Source organism: Littorina saxatilis, linkage group LG13 (genome assembly GCF_037325665.1).
Source record: "Littorina saxatilis isolate snail1 linkage group LG13, US_GU_Lsax_2.0, whole genome shotgun sequence".
Taxonomy (NCBI): domain Eukaryota; kingdom Metazoa; phylum Mollusca; class Gastropoda; order Littorinimorpha; family Littorinidae; genus Littorina; species Littorina saxatilis.
The window spans coordinates 12,866,133-12,888,632 of NC_090257.1; the positions used below are offsets into that span (position 1 = coordinate 12,866,133).

Below are 22,500 nucleotides of genomic sequence, written 5' to 3' on the forward strand. Positions count from 1 at the left end.
GGTAACCGGAACCATGCGTCTTTGTTATCGACAATATGCTTTTGGATATTGAGAAAAATGGCCGACTTCCGTAGCATTATGCTTTGATGATCGGAAGAGACCACAGCCCCCGAATTCCCCCACGTGTTCATCAGAATAGCTATATAAGCCTCATATTGATTGATTGATTCATTTCAGAAAACTAACGGCGCTGGAACGCTCAAAACAATTTCATTCGCTGTATTCAACCTCTATGGATAACTTGCACATGTCAAAACAGTTGCAACATAGGTACATAGTTGTATAAGGTTAAGTGATAGATTTTGATTACCCTGTGGTTACCATGTTAATGATCTAGTATTTGATTATTGGCATGTCATGTTGTTTTATGTTTTTATCGAATGTTATGCTTGAGTGAATCTTTCTTAAAGGTTTGTTTGTGTGTTCACATAACTTAGCTCAGCTTGATAAGATTAGACAACATTTTGGATGAAATCCTTGAATTGGCAAGTCTCTGATAGTCATCATCTCTCTGACACCCCCCCCCCCCCCCCCCCCCCGACTTTCCCGACTTAAATCTTCCCGATATTGTTGAAATTTAAAATACATGACAGTATTACCCAATTAGGTCTCCCCTGCGTTTAGTACTCACTGACACTGAAAGCCGAGAACATGATTATGCTCGAATATGAATGAGAAAATACATCGACGCACCAAAAATGAAAAGAGCGGTTACCGAAAACACTACGTGTCAATAATCACGCGTACCAGTGGTACTGTTTTCATAAAATGTTCTTCCAGATCTGTACCAAAGCATACTTACAGAGTTAGTCAACCCATGATGGTGTTGATATCACCGTATAAATATGTCTATGTTTCTGTCATCGTCCGCCACTTCTCAGTCAGTCATTCAATATGTCTGTCTGTCTGTCTGTCTGTCTGTCTGTCTGTCTGTCTGTCTGTCTGTCTGTCTGTCTGCCTGTCTGTCTGTCTGTCTGTCTGCGCGTCCGTCCGTCTGTATGTGTGTATGTGTCTCTCTCTTTCTCTCTCTTTTCCTGTCTGTCTGTATGTCTGTCTGTCTGTCTGTCTGACTGACTGTCTGTCTATCTGTCTGTCTGTAAGCCTGCCCGCCCGCCCGTCATTCCGTCCGTCTCTCTCTCTCTCTCTCTCTCTCTCTCTCTCTCTCTCTCTCTCTCTCTCTCTCTCTCTCTCTCTCTCTCTCTCTCTCTCTCTCTCTCTCTCTCTCTCTCTCTCGCTCACTATTATTTGAGAAACGATTCGGTCTGTGACTTCTTTAAATCGTATCTTGCTGACCGGACACAGTATGTCACTCTACAATGCCAGAATTCGTCTACTGCACTAATAAGACAAACCGGCACGGTGGCCTAGTGGTAAGGCGTCCGCCCTGTGATCGGGAGGTCGTGGGTCCCTATAACCCACGTACTGCCCATCTGCACTAGGAAACTGTTCTCTAATTCTTGCAACCGCACAAGCTGGTAAGGTGACCCTGATGTCTCTCCCAGCCATTTCCAGACCCACCGCACAAGCATGCGGTAAGCTACATACCGATACTGCCTGGAAAGAAAAACAAGCATACAGTATTAATGACAGTATCAATCAATCAATCAATATGAGGCTTATATCGCGCGTATTCCGTGGGTACAGTTCTAAGCGCAGGGATTTAAAAAAAAAATTGTATGCAATTTATATCGCGCACATATTCAAGGCGCAGGGATTTATTTATGCCGTGTGAGATGGAATTTTTTGTACACAATACATCACGCATTCACATCGGCCAGCAGATCGCAGCCATTTCGGCGCATATCCTACTTTTCACGGCCTATTATTCCAAGTCACACGGGTATTTTGGTGGACATTTTTATCTATGCCGATACAATTTTGCCAGGAAAGACCCTTTTGTCAATCGTGGGATCTTTAACGTGCACACCCCAATGTAGTGTACACAAAGGGACCTCGGTTTTTCATCTCATCCGAAAGACATATAACGTGCGCCACACACAAGACCCTTTTGTCAATGGTGGGATCTTTAACGTGCACACCCCAATGTAGTGTACACGAAGGGACCTCGGCGTTTCGTCTCATCCGAAAGACTAGCACCCACCACCTAGGTTAGGAAAGGGGGGAGAAAATTGCTAACGCCCTGACCCAGGGTCGAACTCGCAACCTCTCGCTTCCGAGCGCAAGTGCGTTACCACTCGGCCACCCAGTCCACAGTACACAAAGTGTACAATCAGGATACTTGAAAACATTCCCCATATTGCTTTGCTCAGAATTAGCACATGCGAATAAATGAATTGTCTTGAAATAAAAATGAATATCTGACAATTAATTTTCATTTTTTTATTTTATTGTTATTTGTTTTTGCACATCTATGACATAAACCTATTTATAGTATCATGATTACAATTCTAAAAAAAAATAACTTACTCATTAGCATCCTGTATAGCCCTCCCATACTGCTGGTTGTACCAGTGATAGCATGTCTCCAAGACATAGTGGTCCAAGCACACTGATCTGAAGCCAGGGTGGTCAGTGATGCAGCCCACCCCTGTGCTTACTGTCAGTGATTCCATTTCTGGAATTTCTTGACAACAGCGGCATTCTCGGATTGAGCCCATGCCTGCACAGTTTGCGCACTGACACCTGCACACACAAAATTTGATACAAGTTTAGTTCAAATTCTCTGCAGTCTACAAACTCACACAAAAAAATTGATCTACTAAGGCAGTAAAACAACTGAAATGGACAAATTCACAACCAATGGTAGTGACCATTATGTCTAGACAAAACCATAATAAATTGTTATTCCATTGGAACATTGGTATATTCATACGTGTACTGATTTGGCTAGTTTTAGTTTTGGGGACTGCTACTAGCAATGATTGAGTGGGCATACTGACTACTCAGTAGGATGATGTTTTGACTAAAATTATAATCAGGAATGCGCATCACTTTCTGGCATGCATGAATTGCATCAAGGGTAAAAGAAGACATCGCACAAACTTTACAAATTACTGACTGCAAAACAAGCTCTACCAGAATCGATTCTATAATAGGAATATATACGAGGAAGAGTCTCACAATCACTGAATCAGTGGTAGTTTCTTACCAGTTGGTGGACATCAAACGATCGAGAGACTCGCTAAAATCGTCTCTGTCGGGTGTTTCCTCAACCTCAGCATCGGACAGCTCAGGTTCAAACTGGTATGGTTGAAGATCGTGTTCATTCAAAACCTCAAAATCACTACTGTAGCACGATAGTTCCAGTGAAGAAACGCTGCTTGTTTCACTGTTTTCTTCATGGTCTGCCATGCCAATACAGCTGCTGACGTCACTGCGAGGGGAGATCAGCCATGGCTGCGTTTTAGATTCTTACTTCCCTTACCCTTAATTGCAGGTATGAAAACCCACTTTCATTGATCGATATCTATTAAACCAAAGGACTTTGCTTGCCAATATTTTGCATCTGGTACTATTTAGTAATGTTCTCTCAGCAGAATTTTTTTGACCGAGCAATGTGGTTGACCTTTAATACTTTGATTAGATACTGCTCCTTTTAGGTATGAAATGATAGCATGTGCATGTGTGTAGGTAAGCGAGCGCACGCTCGCGCGCGCGAGCATGTGTGTGTGTATATGTGTGCATGTGTGTGTGTGCATGTGTGTGTGTGTGTGTGTGTATATGTGTGTGAGCTTGTGTGTGCGTGTGTGTGTATACGAGGGTGTGTGTGTGGATGTGTGTGTGTGTGTGTGTGTGTGTGTATGTGCGCAGTCTTTGCTTTCGTTTACAATTATTATCTGTAGTATGTTCCAAGGACAGGTTGGAAGATTAGGCTAAGCCTAAAACCTTTATCCTTATGTAATAAAGTTCTGAGTTCTGAGTTCTGAGCTCTCTCTCTCTCTCTCTCTCTCTCTCTCTCTCTCTCTCTCTCTCTCTCTCTCTCTCTCTCTCTCTCTCTCTCTCTCTCTCTCCTTTGCTGGGCCGTCAAGGTGCAACTCTCTTCCTTCGAATGTTAAAACTAGCAAATCTGTAAATATCTTTAAATCTTCCTTAAAAAAACATCTAAACTGTTCTCTGTAAGTACACACCCACGGTGACATAATTATGTGAATCTTACAGTTCTGTCTAATGTATACTATATTAATATTACTATATAATTATATTCACGTCATATTACATATTAATAGCATATAGTATTCATATTGTTTTACTTCGTATATTTATTAGACTGTGTGTTTCGTGTGGCCGTGGTGCTTATGCCTATTTACTGTACATTTACATGTTATGCCTATATGATTTCATTATATTATGTTGGTTATATGCGTGAGGATGTGTTAGTGTGAATGTAAAGGGCACGTTGTAAGATTAGGCCCTTGGCTTAAAATGTTTACCATTTATGTCAATAAAATGTTCTAAGTCTAAGTCTAAGTCTCTCTCACTCTCTCTCTCTCTCTCTCTCTCTCTCTCTCTCTCTCTCTCTCTCTCTCTCTCTCTCTCTCTCTCTCTCTCTCTCTCTCTTCCTCTCTGTACACACTTAGCAAGAGAATGTAGGCGAAGGTTACCCTAAGCTGTCACTATGTTACTAATTGAAATCAGTGCTTTTTCAAGAGGCAATTGTTAAAGCAAGGTTTACCATGAAAGACTGATGTAAAGGGCTTTCAAGTACATGAGGAGAGAGCAGCAGACACAACAATTGCAATTCACTGTAAAGGATCCTACTTCATAAGTCACACATCATTGGTCCGGTTGAGTTGACCACCGTCGTCAGCTGGAAATGTTTATTGTCGCCGTGTTCCTGTCAAACCAACCGAGCTACACCCGTTTGTTCTTTTACACAAGGATTGTTAATTTATATGAATACAAGGTACAACTTGGCAAACTAAAACAAGTTAACTGTATTATGTCCATATGACGAGAATGAGTTCTGAATATACATTAAAATACTTTAGCCCGGGACAAACATTACTCTAAATGCAGACGCCTTCCAACGCATATAGATAGGAAACTGTTCCGTACCATTTTGGTTGGAATTAAATTGTTCTATTGTGGATAGTCACTATTATTCAGTTGCTCTGGATCGCACGCGATGGTCGGTTGGGCAGTCAGATATGTTTGTCAGTGCCAGACCTATTAAGTTAGGGGATGGTTGGAATACAACATAGTGTAGATATGCGGTTCGGAGGTCTATTCTACACGTCATAAAAAAGTAGGCACATGGGTTTTAGTTTTTTTTTAATTATAACTAGTTTACGTCATTGAAACGACCAAATGGCTTGGAAGATTTTCTTATCTTTTCATCGTACCAAATCAACTTTGGGGAGGGGGTTGGGGTGCACATAAAAAATATTCTTACTCACACAAAAAAACTTTAAAAAATCAGAATTCGTTGCCCACTAGATGCTTTGTGTAGCAATAAGCCGTTGTTAACCCGTGATTTGTAAAAATGTAAAAAAAATAATTACAAATCACGGAGCGCGCCCCGCCAGTTGTAAAAACATTTTTACAAATCGCGGGGCGCGCCTCGCTATTTGTAAAAATGTTTTTACAAATCACGTTTTTGCGCCCGATATTTTCTTGTCATCCTCAAAGTCAAGGGACAAAAACGAAACCCCTTGACTTTAGGGGTATTGCGACTCTGTTAATTTTAAGATTGGTTTTTTTCTTCATTACTAGGATGTCCCATCATTGGGAAATTCCGGTCGCTTCCTCCCAGTGGAAAGCTAGCAGTGACAGAGTCGCACTACCCCAAAGTCAAGGGATCTATTAGTCCCGTTTCGCCGTTATCCCAATTCGCCCCCATCGCATTTTGGCGACATTTCTCAGGCCAAGTGTCATTTTACCACCATGTCATGTACCATTAGCTCCACATCCCATTTTGGCGCAATCCCGGATCGCCGTTATCCCATTTCGCCCCAATCCCAGTAGCTTAACATCCCAAGTCAAGGGATCTATTAGATTTCTAGATTGTCTCATCGCTGGAAGATTCGGGTCGCTTCTTCCCAATAAAAAGCTAGCAGCAACAGAGTCGCGCTACCCTTAAGTCAAGGGATCTATTGGATTTTTTTAAAAAAAAATTTTCATTACTAGATTGCCCGAACGCTGCGAAAGTCGGGTCGCTTCCACCCAATGGAAAGCTAGCAGCAACAGAGTCGCACTATCCCCAAGTCAAGGGATATATTAGATTATTTTTTTTCATTACTAGATTGTTCCATTGCTGGGAAATTCGGGTCGCTTCCTCCCAATGGAAAGCTAGCAGCAACTACAGAGTCGCGCTACCCCGAAAGTCAAGGGATCTATAAGATTTTTTTTCAGATTTGTTTTTCATTTATAGATTGTCCCATCGCTGGGAAATTAGGGTCACTTCCTCCCAGTGGAAAGCTAGCAGCAACCTAGTCGTGCTACCCCAAAGTCAAGGGATCTATTATATATATTTTTGTGTATGTATTTCTTGTCCCATCGCTTGCTAGCTTTCCACTGGGAGGAAGCGATCCGAATTTCTCAGCGATGGGACAAGAAAGACATGAAAAAAGAATTACATTTTTTGTTTAAATTTTTACAAATCACGGGTTAACAGGCGTCCTTATTGCGTGCCTTACGAGAAACAGATCGCGTGCAAAAAAACCACGTAATGCTGTGTAGTATTCTTTGTGCTTTGGTTTATCGTCTCTAATTGACCCTATTCTGAGGTCTAAATCTTTCCTATTGTCTTTCCGACTCATGCAATGTCACTTTTCTTTGAGATGTTTTGCGAGGAGTTGTGAGCTGAGAATACAGGCGTGTAAGTAGAACGCAAAAATCACACCTTGACTCGATCGGACAGACTGGTTCATGTAAGAGCACTTGACAGTCTCTGTCTCTTATCCCCGGTAGGATCATAAAATCGTGGAATCTGCTGATGTTCGTACTCCCCATCTACTTAGCTTCGTCCAAATAGGCCCACTTCAAACATCACACGCGGAAGACACGACTTGAGCTGGACACCACAGTCATGTTCGAACCACGCACCAAGACACCACGCACCAGTCAGCATTGAAAACAATGTTTTCGCGAGAAATTGACATAAATAAAATCAATCTAAATTGTTAAAAATAAGAGAAAAAAGAAATCAAAGACGGACTCTTGAAGAAGTAACGTTTCACTCAGATATATTTTATCCAGCCGGTCATGTCTTTCATTCATCCCTTTTCTTCTGACAGAAATAAAATAACACAAGAGAAATGAACATATGTAAGTAGGATTAAAAGCAAACGGCAAGTTGTGTGAAAAATGTTACTGACCACCACGTGCATGCACATATTTGCTGCCCCCCCCCTCCCTCAACATCGTAATCGTATCGGCTCTGTATCCCTTTGCCCTCGACCTCTTCCCGAACACCTCCCCCCCCCCCACCCCCTTCCTTTCTTTTTAGTAAATCCCCCCTCAGTCGGAGCGGCAGTTGTCACCACGCATTCGACTTCTTTTTTTTTTTTTTAAATAGTATCTCCTTTACAAGCTGATCTGATAATAAAATATCTTATTTTTGTAAGCCCTTAGAAAAAATCTCCCTAGAAAGAAATGGGTTAAAGCATGATGCTATTAAAATATTGACGGGTGAATGCCGGCTACACAAACACACGTACCAAAGTACTCATCCTCCCCGAAGACGGAATGTGACCCCCAATGTGGTGGGAACTTAAAAGCGGTCACATACGCGTTTTTCTCCTAGGTACGGGGAGAACGCAGAAAAAGAAAAAGTAGAAGAATGGCCTTTCCGAGCATAATTATATAGCCAGTTAAACAATTTCATTATTTGTAGTTTCAGAGATATGGAGCTTCAAAGTACTGATCCTTATTTTCTGGGAGCATATTTCAGAAGCAGTTATAAATTACATCCAGTGATGCAGTCCACCTGACCTGATCGTGACCTATACTGCTGGCGCTGGTGGTCGGTCACATTACCTTTTCGGTCCACGGCGGGTTATGCAACACAAAGGTGCAGACAGGCCTCTTTTTCACCTAACCAAGGTTACGAATGTTAGTGACCTGATCGTGACCTACGCTGCCGGCGCCGTGTCTCGGTCACATCAATCAATCAATCAATCAATATGAGGCCTATATTGGGACGGGGATATAGCTCAGTTGGTAGCGCGCTGGATTTGTATTCAGTTGGCCGCTGTTAGCGTGAGTTCGATCCCAGGTTCGGCGGAAATTTATTTCAGAGTCAACTTTGTGTGCAGACTCTCTTCGGTGTCCAACCCCCCCCCCCCCCACCCCCCGTGTACACTACATTGGGTGTGCACGTTAAAGATCCCACGATTGACAAAAGGGTCTTTCCTGGCAAAATTGCTTAGGCACAGCCGGTTAATAATTGTCTACCTATACCCGTGTGACTTGGAATAATAGGCCGTGAAAGGTAAATATGCGCCGAAATGGCTGCAATTACTGGCCGTATAAAATTTCATCTCACACGGCATTACTGCAGAGCGCCTAGAACTGTACCCACGGAATATGCGCGATATAAGCGTCATTGATTGATTGATTGATTGATATTGCTATTTCATATGTTACGTGGATTTCCATTGGTCAATTGGGCAAAACTGAGCTCAGTGCAAAAGTGATATCGACGACATTTCCTTTATTGCTTCCCCACTTCAAAAGCAAAAACACCTAAATTTAAAAACAAACAAATATATACACAAAGAAAAAAGCCAAGCACCCCCCTTCAATTTCGCAATGACTGATTTTTAAAGTTCTGGTATGGAAACAGTAAGTTCAGGAGCTCGGTTTGACAAATGTTATCGACAAGAGCAACTCTTTGGAAATAACATCACACAAGAAAACTCCAGTTTTGATTGGTTTTAATCGTGATTTGGTACCTTGCCAAAAAGTGACGTTTTAACCCTAAAACAGTACCCCTGATAAGTATGGAGCTGCAAGCTGAAAAAGACAGGTTTAGGTAAATGTGTCATGAAAAAAATGTAATTGAGAGTGCTCAGATGGCATACGCGATTCAAAAGTTCAATATCGAGTGAAACCCCCGCGTGCCCGGATGACGGCGTCAACCCTGCGTCTCATCCCTCCAGTCAAACGTCGGATCTGTTCACGGGTCACTTGCAACCACTCACGATGCAAAGCTGCCTCCAATTCACGTAATGTCTGCACAGGAGGCTGCAGAGCTTGTATACGACGCCCCAGGATGTCCCAAACATGCTCCAGCGGATTAATTTAAGCCTGGCGTCCTTTAAAAAGGACGCTTACATTTTCCCCACCTGATTTACAACACAGACTCTGAGAAAGGTCTAAGTCACTGACTGGTGTTAGGGAGGTAACAACGTTTCAGAAGCTGAGTTGGAGAAAGTTAACTCTCTTGGCAGTAAAGTGTCATGGTGGACAGCATTCAAAATCCACATGCTGAGCAGATCAAGATGAGTTCCAAAAGAAGGTAAGGCTATATTTGTGTAATTATCAACATTTTTAATATCATTACTGAAGGTAATTTGAAGACAAAGGCATAATCTAGAAACATATTTTTCTTTTTGTGAATATAGTCCATAGTTTGTGTTATAGGCAGTTTCGATCTGGTGTCCTTTAAAAAGGACGCTAGGGCTAAATGGCCAGAGGTTTTTTCATGTACGGGTTGGGTTTGTTTCAGATTCACTGTGAACGAGGTAATAGATATGCTTGAAGATGATGACTTATTTCAAAGAGCTGACATCTTTCTCGACCCTCCTGAAGTTGATGAGTTGACTGATGAAGATAGTGGTGAAGAAGATGGGGAGTGTGCTGTCCACAACTTGTCCGGACGACAACTGACTGCCAGTGCCACAGCTACTATTGTGGGACTCAGTGGCAGAACTACATTGGGAGAGGAGAACAGTGGTGGTGATGGATATGGCAACAAAAAAAAATTGTCTGTTTCTGGTCACCCGACCGACCCTAAATTTCGGCGCCGACCCTAAACTTTTTTTTTCCAAACTCCAAAATTTTTTTTTTTTTTGGTGGTAAAGGACAGGGTGAGAAAATGAACAACAAAAACGTGTGAAAACGAAAGTCCGCTGACGATTTGTAAATGTGTTGAGTGTCTTGTCTCTATGTATAGTGAATCCAGTCTCTTTGCGCGATTTTTAAAGTTAGTTTTATTGGTCTACATTTGGGGTAAAAAAAATAAAAAAAATAAAAATCCCGACCTACCGACCCTATTTTTTTTAGCCATGTTACCAGAAACAGACAATTTTTTTTTGGCCTATGGCCAAAATCAGGCCATTGATTACCATGCTCAATGAGAGATGCCTCATGTACTTAAAAAAAATCATGAAGCAACAACATTTGAGTATCGACGAGAGCATGATCCCATACTATGGGGGACACGGTGCAAAGCAATTCATTAGAGGGAAGCCTATACGCTTCGGATACAAGACGTGGGTGCTGGCCACACCCCTTGGGTACTGTGTCCAGTTTGAACCCTACCAAGGAGCAAATGGCAGGCAAGCTAATGCAGATGAGTATCCAGGCATTGGAATGGGTGGAGCCGTGGTGGTTGACCTCATCTCTGAGCTGGAGGAAGAGGAGCCGGAAGATTGTTACCATCTGACCTTTGATAACCTGTTTACAAGTCTGAAGCTTATTGACGTCCTCACGAGCAAGAAGATTGGATGTACAGGAACGGTTCGTGCCAACAGGACCGAGCAGTGCCCACTGAAGTCAATCAATGAAATGAAGAATACCAAGAGAGGCACTTACGACTTTCAACAGGCCGAAAACACAGGAGTGATAGTGGTTCGATGGAACGATAACAACATCGTCAACGCTGTCTCCAATACAGCAGGAGTCAACCCTCTGCAGTCAGCCTCCCGGTGCTCCAAGGCAGAGAAAAAACCGAGTCAAGATCTCGCAGCCCTTCCTGATCAAACACTATAACAAGACAATGGGCGGGTGCGACAGAATGGACCAGAACATTGCCAAATACCGAGTCTCCATACGATCCAAGAAATGGTGGTGGGCCATTTTCAGCTTCTGTCTTGACCTGTGTGTGCAGCAAACATGGCACATGTACAGGGCAACACCTGCCTCAGAGTACATTCCCATGGATCTTGTGGCAGTTCAGCGTGCCATCGCGGACATCTACCTCAAGAGGTCACACGCTGCTGCCCGCCTGGAGCTCCCTAACCATCCTGTCGGACGTGTGGCAAAGCTGGACAGAAGAATTCCACCAGCAATCAGATGTGATGGGTTGGATCACCTGGTGGAGCACATCTCCAAGCAGAGAAGATGCGCACAATGTGGCAAAAAGGTCAAACAAATCTGCCTGAAGTGCAATGTCCCTCTGCACCGAAAGTACTGTTTTGTGGCATTTCATACTCCTGTGTAATCGGTAACTGACCACTTGACCACTCACAATGAAAGTGAAAAGCTCTGACGAGCTGTACAAAAATCGTTGAAAGCAATTTTGTTTGCACAGATTATTCACTTTGGCAGGGTAACAGGAGAGTGACTTGCACCATGTTCAGAGGTTGTTTTTTTTTGTTTGTTTTGTTTATTTTTTTAAAATAATGGACAGTTAATCCGTTACTTTGTATTGTTTATAAACCGAAAGTTAAAATTTTTTTTGAAAACAAGTGTTTGTGTTAATAAATTTCATTGAAAACTTTTAGAAACTTGTTCCTTTCACTATTGTATATGTTTGATAAACCTCTACCCTCTCGATCCTAGCGTCCTTTTTAAAGGACGCTTGAAAAAAATGCTGTAGACACAAGAAAAAGTAAAAAAATCAGAAAAGAAATACATATTGTGTCTTAGAATTTTATTTGCTATTAAAAAACGCAAAAAAAACCCAAAAAAAAAATCTCGGCAAAAAGGGGTTAAGATCTGGACTCATTGCCGGCCATGGGAGTGTTGTTACAGCGTTGTTCTGGAGGTAGTCCACTACTGCCCTGGATCGATGAGGCCTGGCGTTATCATCCATGTACACGGGTCTTGTGGCAAGTGGGTGGTTGTCAAAATGAGTAACGACAACAGGTTCCAGGACATGTCGCATATACTGATCACCCGTGAGGTTGCCACGTACGGTGACAAGGTCTAGCTTGCAGTCATGGGAAATGCAACCCCAAACCATGACTGACCCGCCACCGAATGGAACAGTTTGTCTGATGTTCCTGGGTGTATAGGCCGTGTTCCTGTGCCTCCATACCCTCAGTCGGCCGTCAGTGACATGGAGAAGGAATCTGCTTTCGTCCGACCAGTGGATCCTCCTCCACGTTCTCAGGTTCCATCTTTGCCGTGCCAGACACCATGCCAAGCGTCTTCTCTTGTGGTCATCTGTCAGTCGGGGACGCTTAATGGCTCTTCGGGCTGCCATTCCTGCAGCTTTCAAGCGGTTTCGTACGGTCCTGGTTGACAGATGTCGATTTGGAAGCCATGCTCATTTCAGGACGGTACTCGTTGAAAATGGCTCACGCCGAATTATTCGGAGAAAAGCTCGGTCTTCACGTTCTGACGTCACACGGGGTCGCCCTGACTGTGGACGGTCCTTCACAGCACCAGTCTGACGATGTTTGCGTACCAAACGGCTGATGACTGTGTAGTGGTAGCCAAGTTGACGACCAATCGCTTTGAAGGATGCTCCTGTAGCATGCATTCCTATAATCTGCCATCGGATCGCCTCTGATAATCGTCTTCTCGCCATGTTCACAGAGAATGTTTGCAAATTGTCGTCGCCCAGTGTTAAATACAGAAATTTGCAGCGTGAGCATACTGCCTTTTTTAACATTCATGGGTTGCATGCTGCACGTGCTTCTCACAGGCAGTGGCGACACAATCTTGACGCGTCAACTTCCCAACCTTATTATGGAAACCCATGTATGTCATTACGAAGAACAAAAATGGTAAAACAAATTTGACTCAATTATTATCACAAATTCATTCGGGGGGTGCTTGGCTTTTTTCTTTGTGTATATATGAAAATGTAATGATCCCAGAATTTAGTTGATCAAGTGACTACAGACTTTTTGAAAGAAAAGCCATTTTGAAATACTGAAAAGTCAATCAATCAATCAATCAAAGTACAAGAAAAGAGAGAACAAAAAGAAATAATAATCAGAGGGAGGGATATGGAACAGCCAAAACTGAGACAAATACTTTTGTAATTTCTTTAATCAATCAATCAATCAATGACGCTTATATCGCGCATATTCCGTGGGTACAGTTCTAGGCGCTCTGCAGTGATGCCGTGTGAGATGAAATTTTATACGGCCAGTAATTGCAGCCATTTCGGCGCATATTTACCTTTCACGGCCTATTATTCCAAGTCACACGGGTATAGGTAGACAATTATTAACTGTGCCTAAGCAATTTTGCCAGGAAAGATCCTTTTGTCAATCGTGGGATCTTTAACGTGCACACCCAATGTAGTGTACACGGGGGGAGGGTTCGGACACCGAAGAGAGTCTGCACACAAAGTTGACTCTAAAATAAATTTCCGCCGAACCTGGGATCGAACTCACGCTGACAGCGGCCAACTGAATACAAATCCAGCGCGCTACCAACTGAGCTATATCCCCGCCCTAGGCAAGTAAATACAAAATGTCCAAAGAATTAGCAATATATCTAACATTGACAGACTGTGTGATGATATCTTCGACCTCCGGTCTCGATTTTGATATCACTGTCAAAACAGACCATAGCAGAACATATCATCACACAGTCCGTCAATATTGGGTAATATCGCGCGTATTCCGTGGGTACAGTTCTAAGCGCAGGGATTTAAAAAAAAAATTGTTTATGCAATTTATATCGCGCACATATTCAAGGCGTAGGATTTATTTATGCCGTGTGAGATGGAATTTTTTTTACACAATACATCACGCATTCACATCGGTTAGCAGATCGCAGCCATTTCGGCGCATATCCTACTTTTCACGGCCTATTATTCCAAGTCACACGGGTATTTTGGTGGACATTTTTATCTATGCCTATACAATTTTGCCAGGAAAGACCCTTTTGTCAATCGTGAGATCTTTAACGTGCACACCCCAATGTAGTGTACACGAAGGGAACTCGGTTTTTCGTCTCACCCGAAAGACTAGCACTTGAACCCACCACCTAGGTTAGGAAAGGGGGGAGAAAATTGTTAACGCCCTGACCCAGGGTCGAACTCGCAACCTCTCGCTTCCGAGCGCAAGTGCGTTACCACTCGGCCACCCAGTCCTTGACTTCGGTCCACAGTGGGTTATGCAACACACTGGCGCAGGCAGGTCTCTTTTTAACCTGACCAAAGCTGCGAATGTTAGTCAAATCAAATTTATTGTTTTTTGGGGTCCCGCCAACCACTTTGGGTCACATCATGACCAAAATCACACGAATGTTAGTGACCTGATCGTGACCTAATGAGTAATAAATATAGAATGTGTAAAAATCCCACACAACTACCTAAGGTCGGACCCAAACTACTACAAAGTCACACACAAACACCAATAGTTAGGACACAACTACCTAAGGTCGGACCCAAACTACTACAAAGTCACACACAAACACCAATAGTTAGGACACAACTACCTAAAGTCAGACCCAAACTACTACAAAGTCACACACAAACACCAATAGTTAGGACACACCTACCTAAGGTCGGTCCCATACTACTACAAAGTCACACACAAACACCAATAGTTAGGACACTGGGCAAGAGTTCACACACAAATACCTATCAGGTCGCACCCAAACTACTAACAATTATACAAGGGCAGGTAAGACATACTATATCCTGAGTTATCTCTCTTGGAAATTATAATGAATTTATTAAAGAGACTATAAACCCCAGCTCTAATTATAGGATCTTAGGGGACTTTTTCTAACTCTAAGCTCTCAAATAACTATCATACATACTAAACAATGTAAGATGGTAGAGCACGTGGCCAAATTAATTTGCGGCGACCAGGGTTCGAAAATGCAACCGTATGAATACAAATCCAAGGCGCTACCACTGCGCCAAGAAGGTCGTCGTACACTGCTTAGTCCATTATGACCGTATTTAAACTGCCACAACTTCTTTATTTTGCATAGGAACAATATTGTTCTTATATCAAATTAGGTATTTGGTTGTAGACCATGGCGCTTTGAGGTAATTGCTTTGGTATGATAAGATAAAGCGCGGCCGGTATAAATAGCCAAATTTCATTTTCATTCAAACAGATACACAAAGAGATGGAGAGAGATACAGAGAGGGAAATGAACAATTTGGAGCGCCCACTCGAATCTGAGCGTATTTGGGGCGGCTGGTCACAATTTATTGACACCAGGGACCCGTTTTCTGTTATGGAGCAACCAATATTGCCTCCCCAATCCGGGATTCGAACCAGCGCAATGCGCTAACAGACTTCGCTTCTTGTCCCCACTAAGGGAAAGAAAGAGAGATAATAATACAACTTCTGTTTCGACTCAGGCCACATTTCGGGGCTTTACTCCGGGTTCTCCAGTCTGCTCCCCCCTCAAAAATATTCTCAAAAAAATTAATGTTTACTAGGTTGGGTCTGGTGCACTCCAAAGTTGCGAGTTTGCCTTTGCTGAGAGGGCTGCCCAAAATACTGAACTAATTTTCAGTCCCTTTTAAGGATAATTCTCTTTAAATATTGTAATTATTGTATTTAAATTGCATAGATGTAATCTACATACTCTTCTGAATAATTTGATATAAGAACAATCTTGTTCCGATGAAAAATAAAAAAGTTGTGGCAGTTTAAAAACGGTCATTATGGACTAAGCAGTGTACTTGAATAAATTCATTATAATTTCCAAGAGAGATAACTCATGATATAGTATGTCTTGCTACTGACAGTAAGAAAACACGAGTTACCTGCCCTTGTATAATTGTTAGTAGTTTGGGTGGGAACCGTTGGCATTTGGGTGTGAACTCTTGCCCAATGTACTAACTATTGGTGTTTGTGTGTGACTTTGTAGAAGTTTGGGTCCGACCTTAGGTAGTTGTGTGCGACTTTTACACACAAATTCTGCACACAAATGCCAAGGTACCCTTATAACCACCTCTGTGTGTGTGTGAATGTGTGTGTGTGTATGTGTGTGGGTGTGTGCGTGTCTGAGTGGATAGATGTGTCAGACAGCTTCACGTGAAACCCATCTGCCTGATATGTACACATGCCCTATTGTGTCTATGTGTGTGTTTGTTTTGTGTGCTTGCGTGTGTGTTTGAGTGGATAGGTGTGTTGGCGTTCTTGCAAACTGTGAGCAGTGAACAGCCGGAAATCCAGCTGTCTGAAATGAAACATACTACCTGTACTTGTACACATGATTTATTGTGTGTATGTGTGCGTGCGTGCGTCTGTGTGTGTGTGTTTATTTGTTTGTGTGTGTGTGTGTATGTGTGTGTGTTCTGTACTTGTCTGTGAATTGTGAGGGCTTTCGTTTATTGGGGTCATATTTGTTTTCTACTTGTTCGTGCGTGTGTCTTGTGGTTTAGGCTCTTAAGTGGCTGGACCTACTTAGAGTTGGGTGTATTGTTATTTATTTTTGCTACATAGTAACATCTCAGTGGATTTTGATGAGATTTGGTGGGCATCTATGTCAGTTATGTAGCTTTTCAGGAAAATAATGGGTTAGCTGATAGATTTTGACACTACGTTCAAGTGTTTCTGGGAAGATGGGAGTTTGCCAAATGGCGAACCTGTTTAAAAAGACCACCTGCCTAAGAGACCACTTTTTCTCAGTCCCTTGGGGGTCTCTTTAGATAGGTTCGAATGTATCACTTTTTACACAATATTTCTTACACTTTTTATCCCTGAAAGCTGTACTTTGGAAAAGTGATGAAAAACAAGTTTACCTGGAGCCTGAACTAGGGAAAAGCAGGTATGTGGCTTATTACCAGTAAACGCCATGTACACAATTTAATAACAAAAATCAAACAAATCTCCCCTTAGTATAAATTATGATATTTTTGATCTGTCTGTTTGATTACAGTTTGGCTAGTTTAGGATCCAGCTATGGCTAAAATCTATTTCCAGTACAAATTACAAGGCTCTAGCATGAAAACTGAGAAAACTGTGGTGTAAAAACACCCTGAAAAGTGGCGTTTTCGGAGAAAATCTGCATGCTAAAATTAGTTAGTTTTAGTGTGCAATGAAATAAAGAGTAAAATGGGACCGGATTTGGGGTTTTCAGGGTTGATACACACGTACCTGCTTAGAACCCTCATATCTCCAGTTTGGATTGGAATAGATTGAAAATTCAAACTGTAAATAAAAATAGACAGATTTAGCTTTCTAATGATGTCACACACTAGTAGGTTCTCAAAAAAAGCGTACCAAGATACTGGCAGAGTTTGAAATAAATAAAAAATAAGAATGGTATGTTAGTGAACATTTTATTTATGAGAAAACAAAACGTTGCAATCACGGTACTTTGACCCGGCGTCGGTTCTTTTGTTGGCCTGTTTTGGAACGTTCTTTTTCAAATAAAACCTTAATTTGAAATCATACTCGCAAAAGTAACAGAATTATTCCACTATTAAAAACCTTACCCTTATTTTTGAAGACACAACCATTCACCCACATGACACAATTCCAGGACATAATTGCACAAACAAGCCGCCGCCTTGTAAGCTGAATTTAAAACATTTTACGAATTATTGCATAACATCTACGTGACGTTATGTAAAGGTTTAGATGACGTCACAGGCTTGACGTCATGAGAATTCAAGGGAGACATTCTAAAGCCGGAGAAAAGTTGTTCATACAATAGTGTTCAATCATCCAGTTTTCCATACACCCATATTATGTTAAAGGCACAGTAATAAGCCTCCCGTAAACCATCACAGATACGGTCAGGCTTTTACACACAGTACAAACACCCTTTCATTTAAACACTCACCGTAAAGAGCGAACAATTTTCAAAGAATGTATTTTTGCGTGGTTTATCTTACCCCTGAGACGTGAACCCGTGTGATCCAGTTTCCCTTTTTCACAATGTAGTCGTCAGTTAGTCATTTGAATGCGACTCGATGTCAGCTTATCTACAATAGCACGTTTTTATGCACGAAACAAACGGCTGTGGTTCACAAGAACTCTAGCGATGGCTTTTGACTGTTGAGAGGAACGGCGATATGCATAAACCGCCGTCTGCTACGACCCTTGCGTGAACCTGCTTCCGGGCTTTTCTTTTTTCAAACTTTCACAACTTCGAATTGTACTGATCTTGTCTTGATGAAAAAAGAATTCTTTTATGATCAAAGAATGTTTGTGTAACAAGCTGTCAATTCATTATTTAGATTTTAAAAGTTAGGTCTAGCGCAAAAAACGCACCACGGTCCAAAAACATTCTGATAATCATCGATCCGCGGCTATGGCCAGTTTACATCGATAGAAAGAGACCCGAAGGGAAGTAACTCATTTTTGACCTGAGTTCAGGATGGGTCCAAAAAGTGTTCGAGACAATCTGCAAAATTAATTCTTTAAAAATTGCTCGCTCTTTACGTAGGGCACCTAGGATGTTCCCGTTTGGTGAGCGTTCAAATGGAAGGGTGTTTGTACTGTGTGTAAAAGCCTGACAGTATCTGTGATGGTTTACGGGAGGCTTACTGTCCGGGCGTGATTTCCGGTATTCAGTGAATATTCATAACAGCCGTCCAGCACCAAAACGAGGCGCCATTGTTGTAGAGGACCAAGTCCACGAAAATAAATTCTTTGAAAATTTCTCACGCTCGACAGAAAGCAGCCAGGATGTTCCCGTTCGGTGAGCGTTCAAATGGAAGTATGCTTGTACTGTATGTAGACGCTCGGGGAGCTCTGTGATGGTTTACGGGAGGCTTACTGTGCCTTTAATATGTACTGATTACAACCTTGAATGAAGCCACAGTCATAACTATCAAGTGAAAAAGAATAGTGGAATATGCAGGCTGGTCCATAAAAAATATCACACACATACACACACACACACACACACACACACACACACAAACACACACACACACACACACACACACACACACTTTCCCCACCACCATCACCATTACCACCACACCCCACACACTCTTTCACATACACAAGCCACCTAATATCATCTGTAATCACCTGTTCGCATCGTCTGCTCTGCGCACACGATGTTCCAAAACTTCAGAGAGAAAAAATAACACCGTTTTCTTTTTTCTCAGATGCAATCAAAATAACAAAAGGGAATATGTGTCACCTTTCGAGTGATAATTTATTTCTGTGTTGAAAACAAGGACCTGTTTTCAGAGAGAAAAACAACTGTTAACCTAAGACTTGTTTCGCTTGACATCAAGGAAGGTATAATTAAGCAAACGACTACAGTCTAAAACAAAGTACCTAGGGTGCGCACGATAATGCATAATCATGTAGTGCGTCCCGGGACCCGCACTTTTTAGGTTCAGTGCGTCTCGGGACCCCCTACACAAATTTTCTAATACGTGATTTTGACTTTTAGTGCATATAAGACGCAGGGACGAGCACTTTGGGCAGCCCTAAAAAGTCTATAAGGGCCGAATCTTCATTTCTGAAAATAGGAACGTGTACCAGCCACACTATCCCACCAGCTGCAGACATCCTGCTGTGAGTATCGACCGTTCAGATGGGAGTGGTGACACGTGTGGTACCATCCCGAACCCTGCCAGTGTTTGGCGCAGCAATAACTCACACAAGCGATGCACACAACCCCCCCCCCCCCTTGCCCCTAGATCATCGATGACCTGAAGACAGCAGTCACAGCTATTATAGGTTCAGGGCAATCCCCTAAAGTGCTGTTCATATGGCAGACTTGTAACTGTATTCCTTTGAAAATCGCTCCCGGGTCGTTGAGGTCGAATCGGCGAAAAGTCTGCCATGTGAACAGCCCCAGCGATTCAGAAACGATTCGGGCCAGACTCGTCAGCGACTTCAAATCTCAGTTGAGCACTGCTCGACTCGGCCGTGACTCGCATCTGTGTATTCAGCGATTTTGTCCAGACTTTTCTTATCGCGCTTACTGATTGGTTAGTTCTAGCCTTCCCTTCTCCGGAAAACAACGAAGACGACCGGACAATCCCGAATGATGCAGCCTGGCGAGCATCGCAGCTTAAAACTACTTTGCGCGTTTGTGCTGTTCACATGGGCAGCGGTTTTGATTTGACTTGCCAACGACTAAAATCGCTTGACATTTGGTCAAATTTGGTGAAAGTTGGTCGCAAGTCTGCCATATGAACAACACTTAACAGGAATGCGTTCGCGTCATTGACAATTTTGGAGTGGTATTTTGGAACACATTTTGGAGAAAAGGTTAAAGTCGGACCATTTTACCTGCAGACAAGAAACTTTGTAGAATGGTCGTGAACAAACTGAAGTTTATGCACAACAACTGGGAAGGTATTCGCTGAACGCAAATGACTAGAAACAATGACCCCCTTCGTTGTAAAGTCACACATGCGCCATGGTGCTCAACATTCATTAATGACATGAACGTATTCCTCCATTTTATTTTTCGAAAGCGTACTAAAGTAAAACCATTTGACCTACAGACTCGCCATTTCATGGAAGCATACGCTCATTTGTTGAAGTTAATGTAAAGCAAACATGACGTAATTTCATCAAGAGATGCAGAAGTTGTTCGCATTTGTGTGGGTTGCGTTTTTTGGGGGTCACCCTGTAAAATCCAATCGTGCATCATGCTTTAACGAAGGGAAACAATCCCAAACGACACGCACTTCCGGCTGCGTGTCTGCTTCGAGCATGTGGCGGAAGTGACCACAAAGAGTGACAGGAGTGGAGGACATGCGACACGCTTACTTCAAAACTCTGGGAAAGCCACCACAGACACTGACACAGACTGAATCAAACTAACTTAGACCGACATCGACCGAAACACAGAACAAAGTAGACCGAAGCATACCGAACAAGGCCCTTTCAGACGGGCTCTCTATTCCCAGCATCCGTCAAATATTGACTTAAATGTACAAAGAAAAGTATGTACTGTTTCCGGGACCTCATATTAAACTTGTGTCACAAAATAATAGTAATAAATGAGCATTTATATAGCGCAACATCATAACTTTACAATTATGCTCTTTGCGCTTGACACATTTAAAATTAAAACACAGTTATACAAGCATTTACATCTACATTCACAGTTAACAACGCTTAATTAAAAGCATACACCATCAAACATACTTTACAAAAAAACAAAAAAACAAAATCGTTTCTGAGAAGAAAATCCGAAGTCTCGTTCATTGTTCTTGTTTGTATTCCCTGTACAAAGGCATACATTATGCCAGCTGTAAAGTCACACATGCGCAATGGTGCGCAACATTCATTAATGACATGAACGTATTCCTCCATTTTTTTTTCGAAAGCGTATCCGGTGTCCTTCATTCAGTGCAACCATGTCATTTCCACTGAAGCAGGAAATGTCTCACGCGCGACTGAGTGCCATTGACCTTTAAACCCACATTTACTATTATAATTATGAATTAAGCAACGCCAAGAAAGCACAATAGTGTAGCAAGCACCACTTAAACGGCGCATTCGCCATCACCACTTCAGTAGTCTATACCGTAAGGCCTTGACTGTTGGCACAGAAAGATGTAGGGTGAAGTTTATCAAGCCAGACCTCTGTATACTACAGAAGCACTAACAAGAGGTTTTGTTTTTATTTGTGCTGAAGTGCACTTTGCAAGTCAGCAGGCCTTTGCCTTATCTGACAATAGTGCCAGTTGTGTTGTTTTGGAGAACATATAGGGCTAAATGATGCTGTATTATTTATCTTGATAAACTGACTTGCAAGGTATGCAAGTGAAAACCAAGTAACTAGGAACACGCTCAGATTTTGAAAGGGTTTTCCACTAACGTTTAAAGCAAAAAGAAGCAGTGGCAGTGAAACTGAACTCTGCCTTAGTATCTGTGTGGACCAGCCACACTTTTTGGGGACAGACAAAAGTTCGAAGAAAGAAAGAACGAACTGCTCTACAATATTTGTGCACCTTCCATTCTCAAGGCGCAAACAAGAATCTTATCAGTGACGAACGATGTATTAGCTATATTTCATAGCGCTTTTGTGAGGAAGATAGGTTAGTTTCAGATGAGGTTAGTTTCAGATGAGGTTTAATAGGTAATTGTGTGCATACACTGACATTACACGGGATATTGGTGTCTGTGTCGGTGTTTATTTCGCCATGGATGTGAAAGATGTGCTGCATTTCCTGTTGGTAAGTAGGTTGTACGCTTAATTAAAAGGAAATATGTCTGAGCTAGTATTGCTGCCATGCTGTTGTATCTCAGGTCAAACTATATGTAAGTCTCTGTATCTTTGCGTGTGTCTGTTACTGAATCTGCCTATCTCTGTCTGTCTCTGTCGCTGTTTTTCAAACAGACAGTCACACACACACGCACGCCAGCTTGCACGCAAGCGCGCGCGCACGCACGCTCGCGCATACCCCATCCCCCCACACACACACACACACACACGCGCGCGCGCACAAGCACGAACACAAACAAACACACACATACACACCTATTCACATACACACACACTAAA

At 42.3% G+C, this 22,500-nt stretch overlaps 4 protein-coding genes across 5 annotated transcripts in view; 3 read left to right on the forward strand and 1 right to left on the reverse strand.

The window, feature by feature from the left end:
* Positions 1-1,256: 1,256 nt before the first annotated feature.
* Positions 1,257-3,646, reverse strand: LOC138983638 (uncharacterized). Its single transcript, XM_070356921.1, has 3 exons — positions 3,110-3,646; positions 2,428-2,643; positions 1,257-1,554 (listed from the first exon to the last, which is right to left on the reverse strand). Exons 1-3 carry the CDS (start codon positions 3,310-3,312, stop codon positions 1,365-1,367), a joined length of 609 nt encoding a protein of 202 aa, XP_070213022.1. The 5' UTR covers positions 3,313-3,646; the 3' UTR covers positions 1,257-1,364.
* Positions 3,647-10,290: 6,644 nt separating this feature from the next.
* On the forward strand, positions 10,291-10,896 carry LOC138946179 (piggyBac transposable element-derived protein 3-like). The gene has a single exon (XM_070317691.1). The coding sequence runs from the start codon at positions 10,291-10,293 to the stop codon at positions 10,894-10,896; it is 606 nt and encodes a 201-aa protein (XP_070173792.1).
* A 25-nt stretch (positions 10,897-10,921) lies between these two features.
* LOC138946180 (piggyBac transposable element-derived protein 3-like) lies at positions 10,922-11,347 on the forward strand. Its single transcript, XM_070317692.1, has one exon. It carries the CDS (start codon positions 10,922-10,924, stop codon positions 11,345-11,347), a length of 426 nt encoding a protein of 141 aa, XP_070173793.1.
* Positions 11,348-21,473: 10,126 nt separating this feature from the next.
* Positions 21,474-22,500, forward strand: part of LOC138983636 (zinc metalloproteinase nas-15-like) — a 21,378-nt gene continuing 20,351 nt past the window's right edge. For both annotated transcript variants that reach the window (XM_070356918.1, XM_070356919.1), the window contains exon 1: positions 21,474-22,171. In XM_070356918.1, coding sequence (XP_070213019.1) covers positions 22,139-22,171 — 33 coding nt within the window. In that variant the 5' untranslated portion in view covers positions 21,474-22,138. The remainder of the gene's footprint in view (positions 22,172-22,500) is intronic.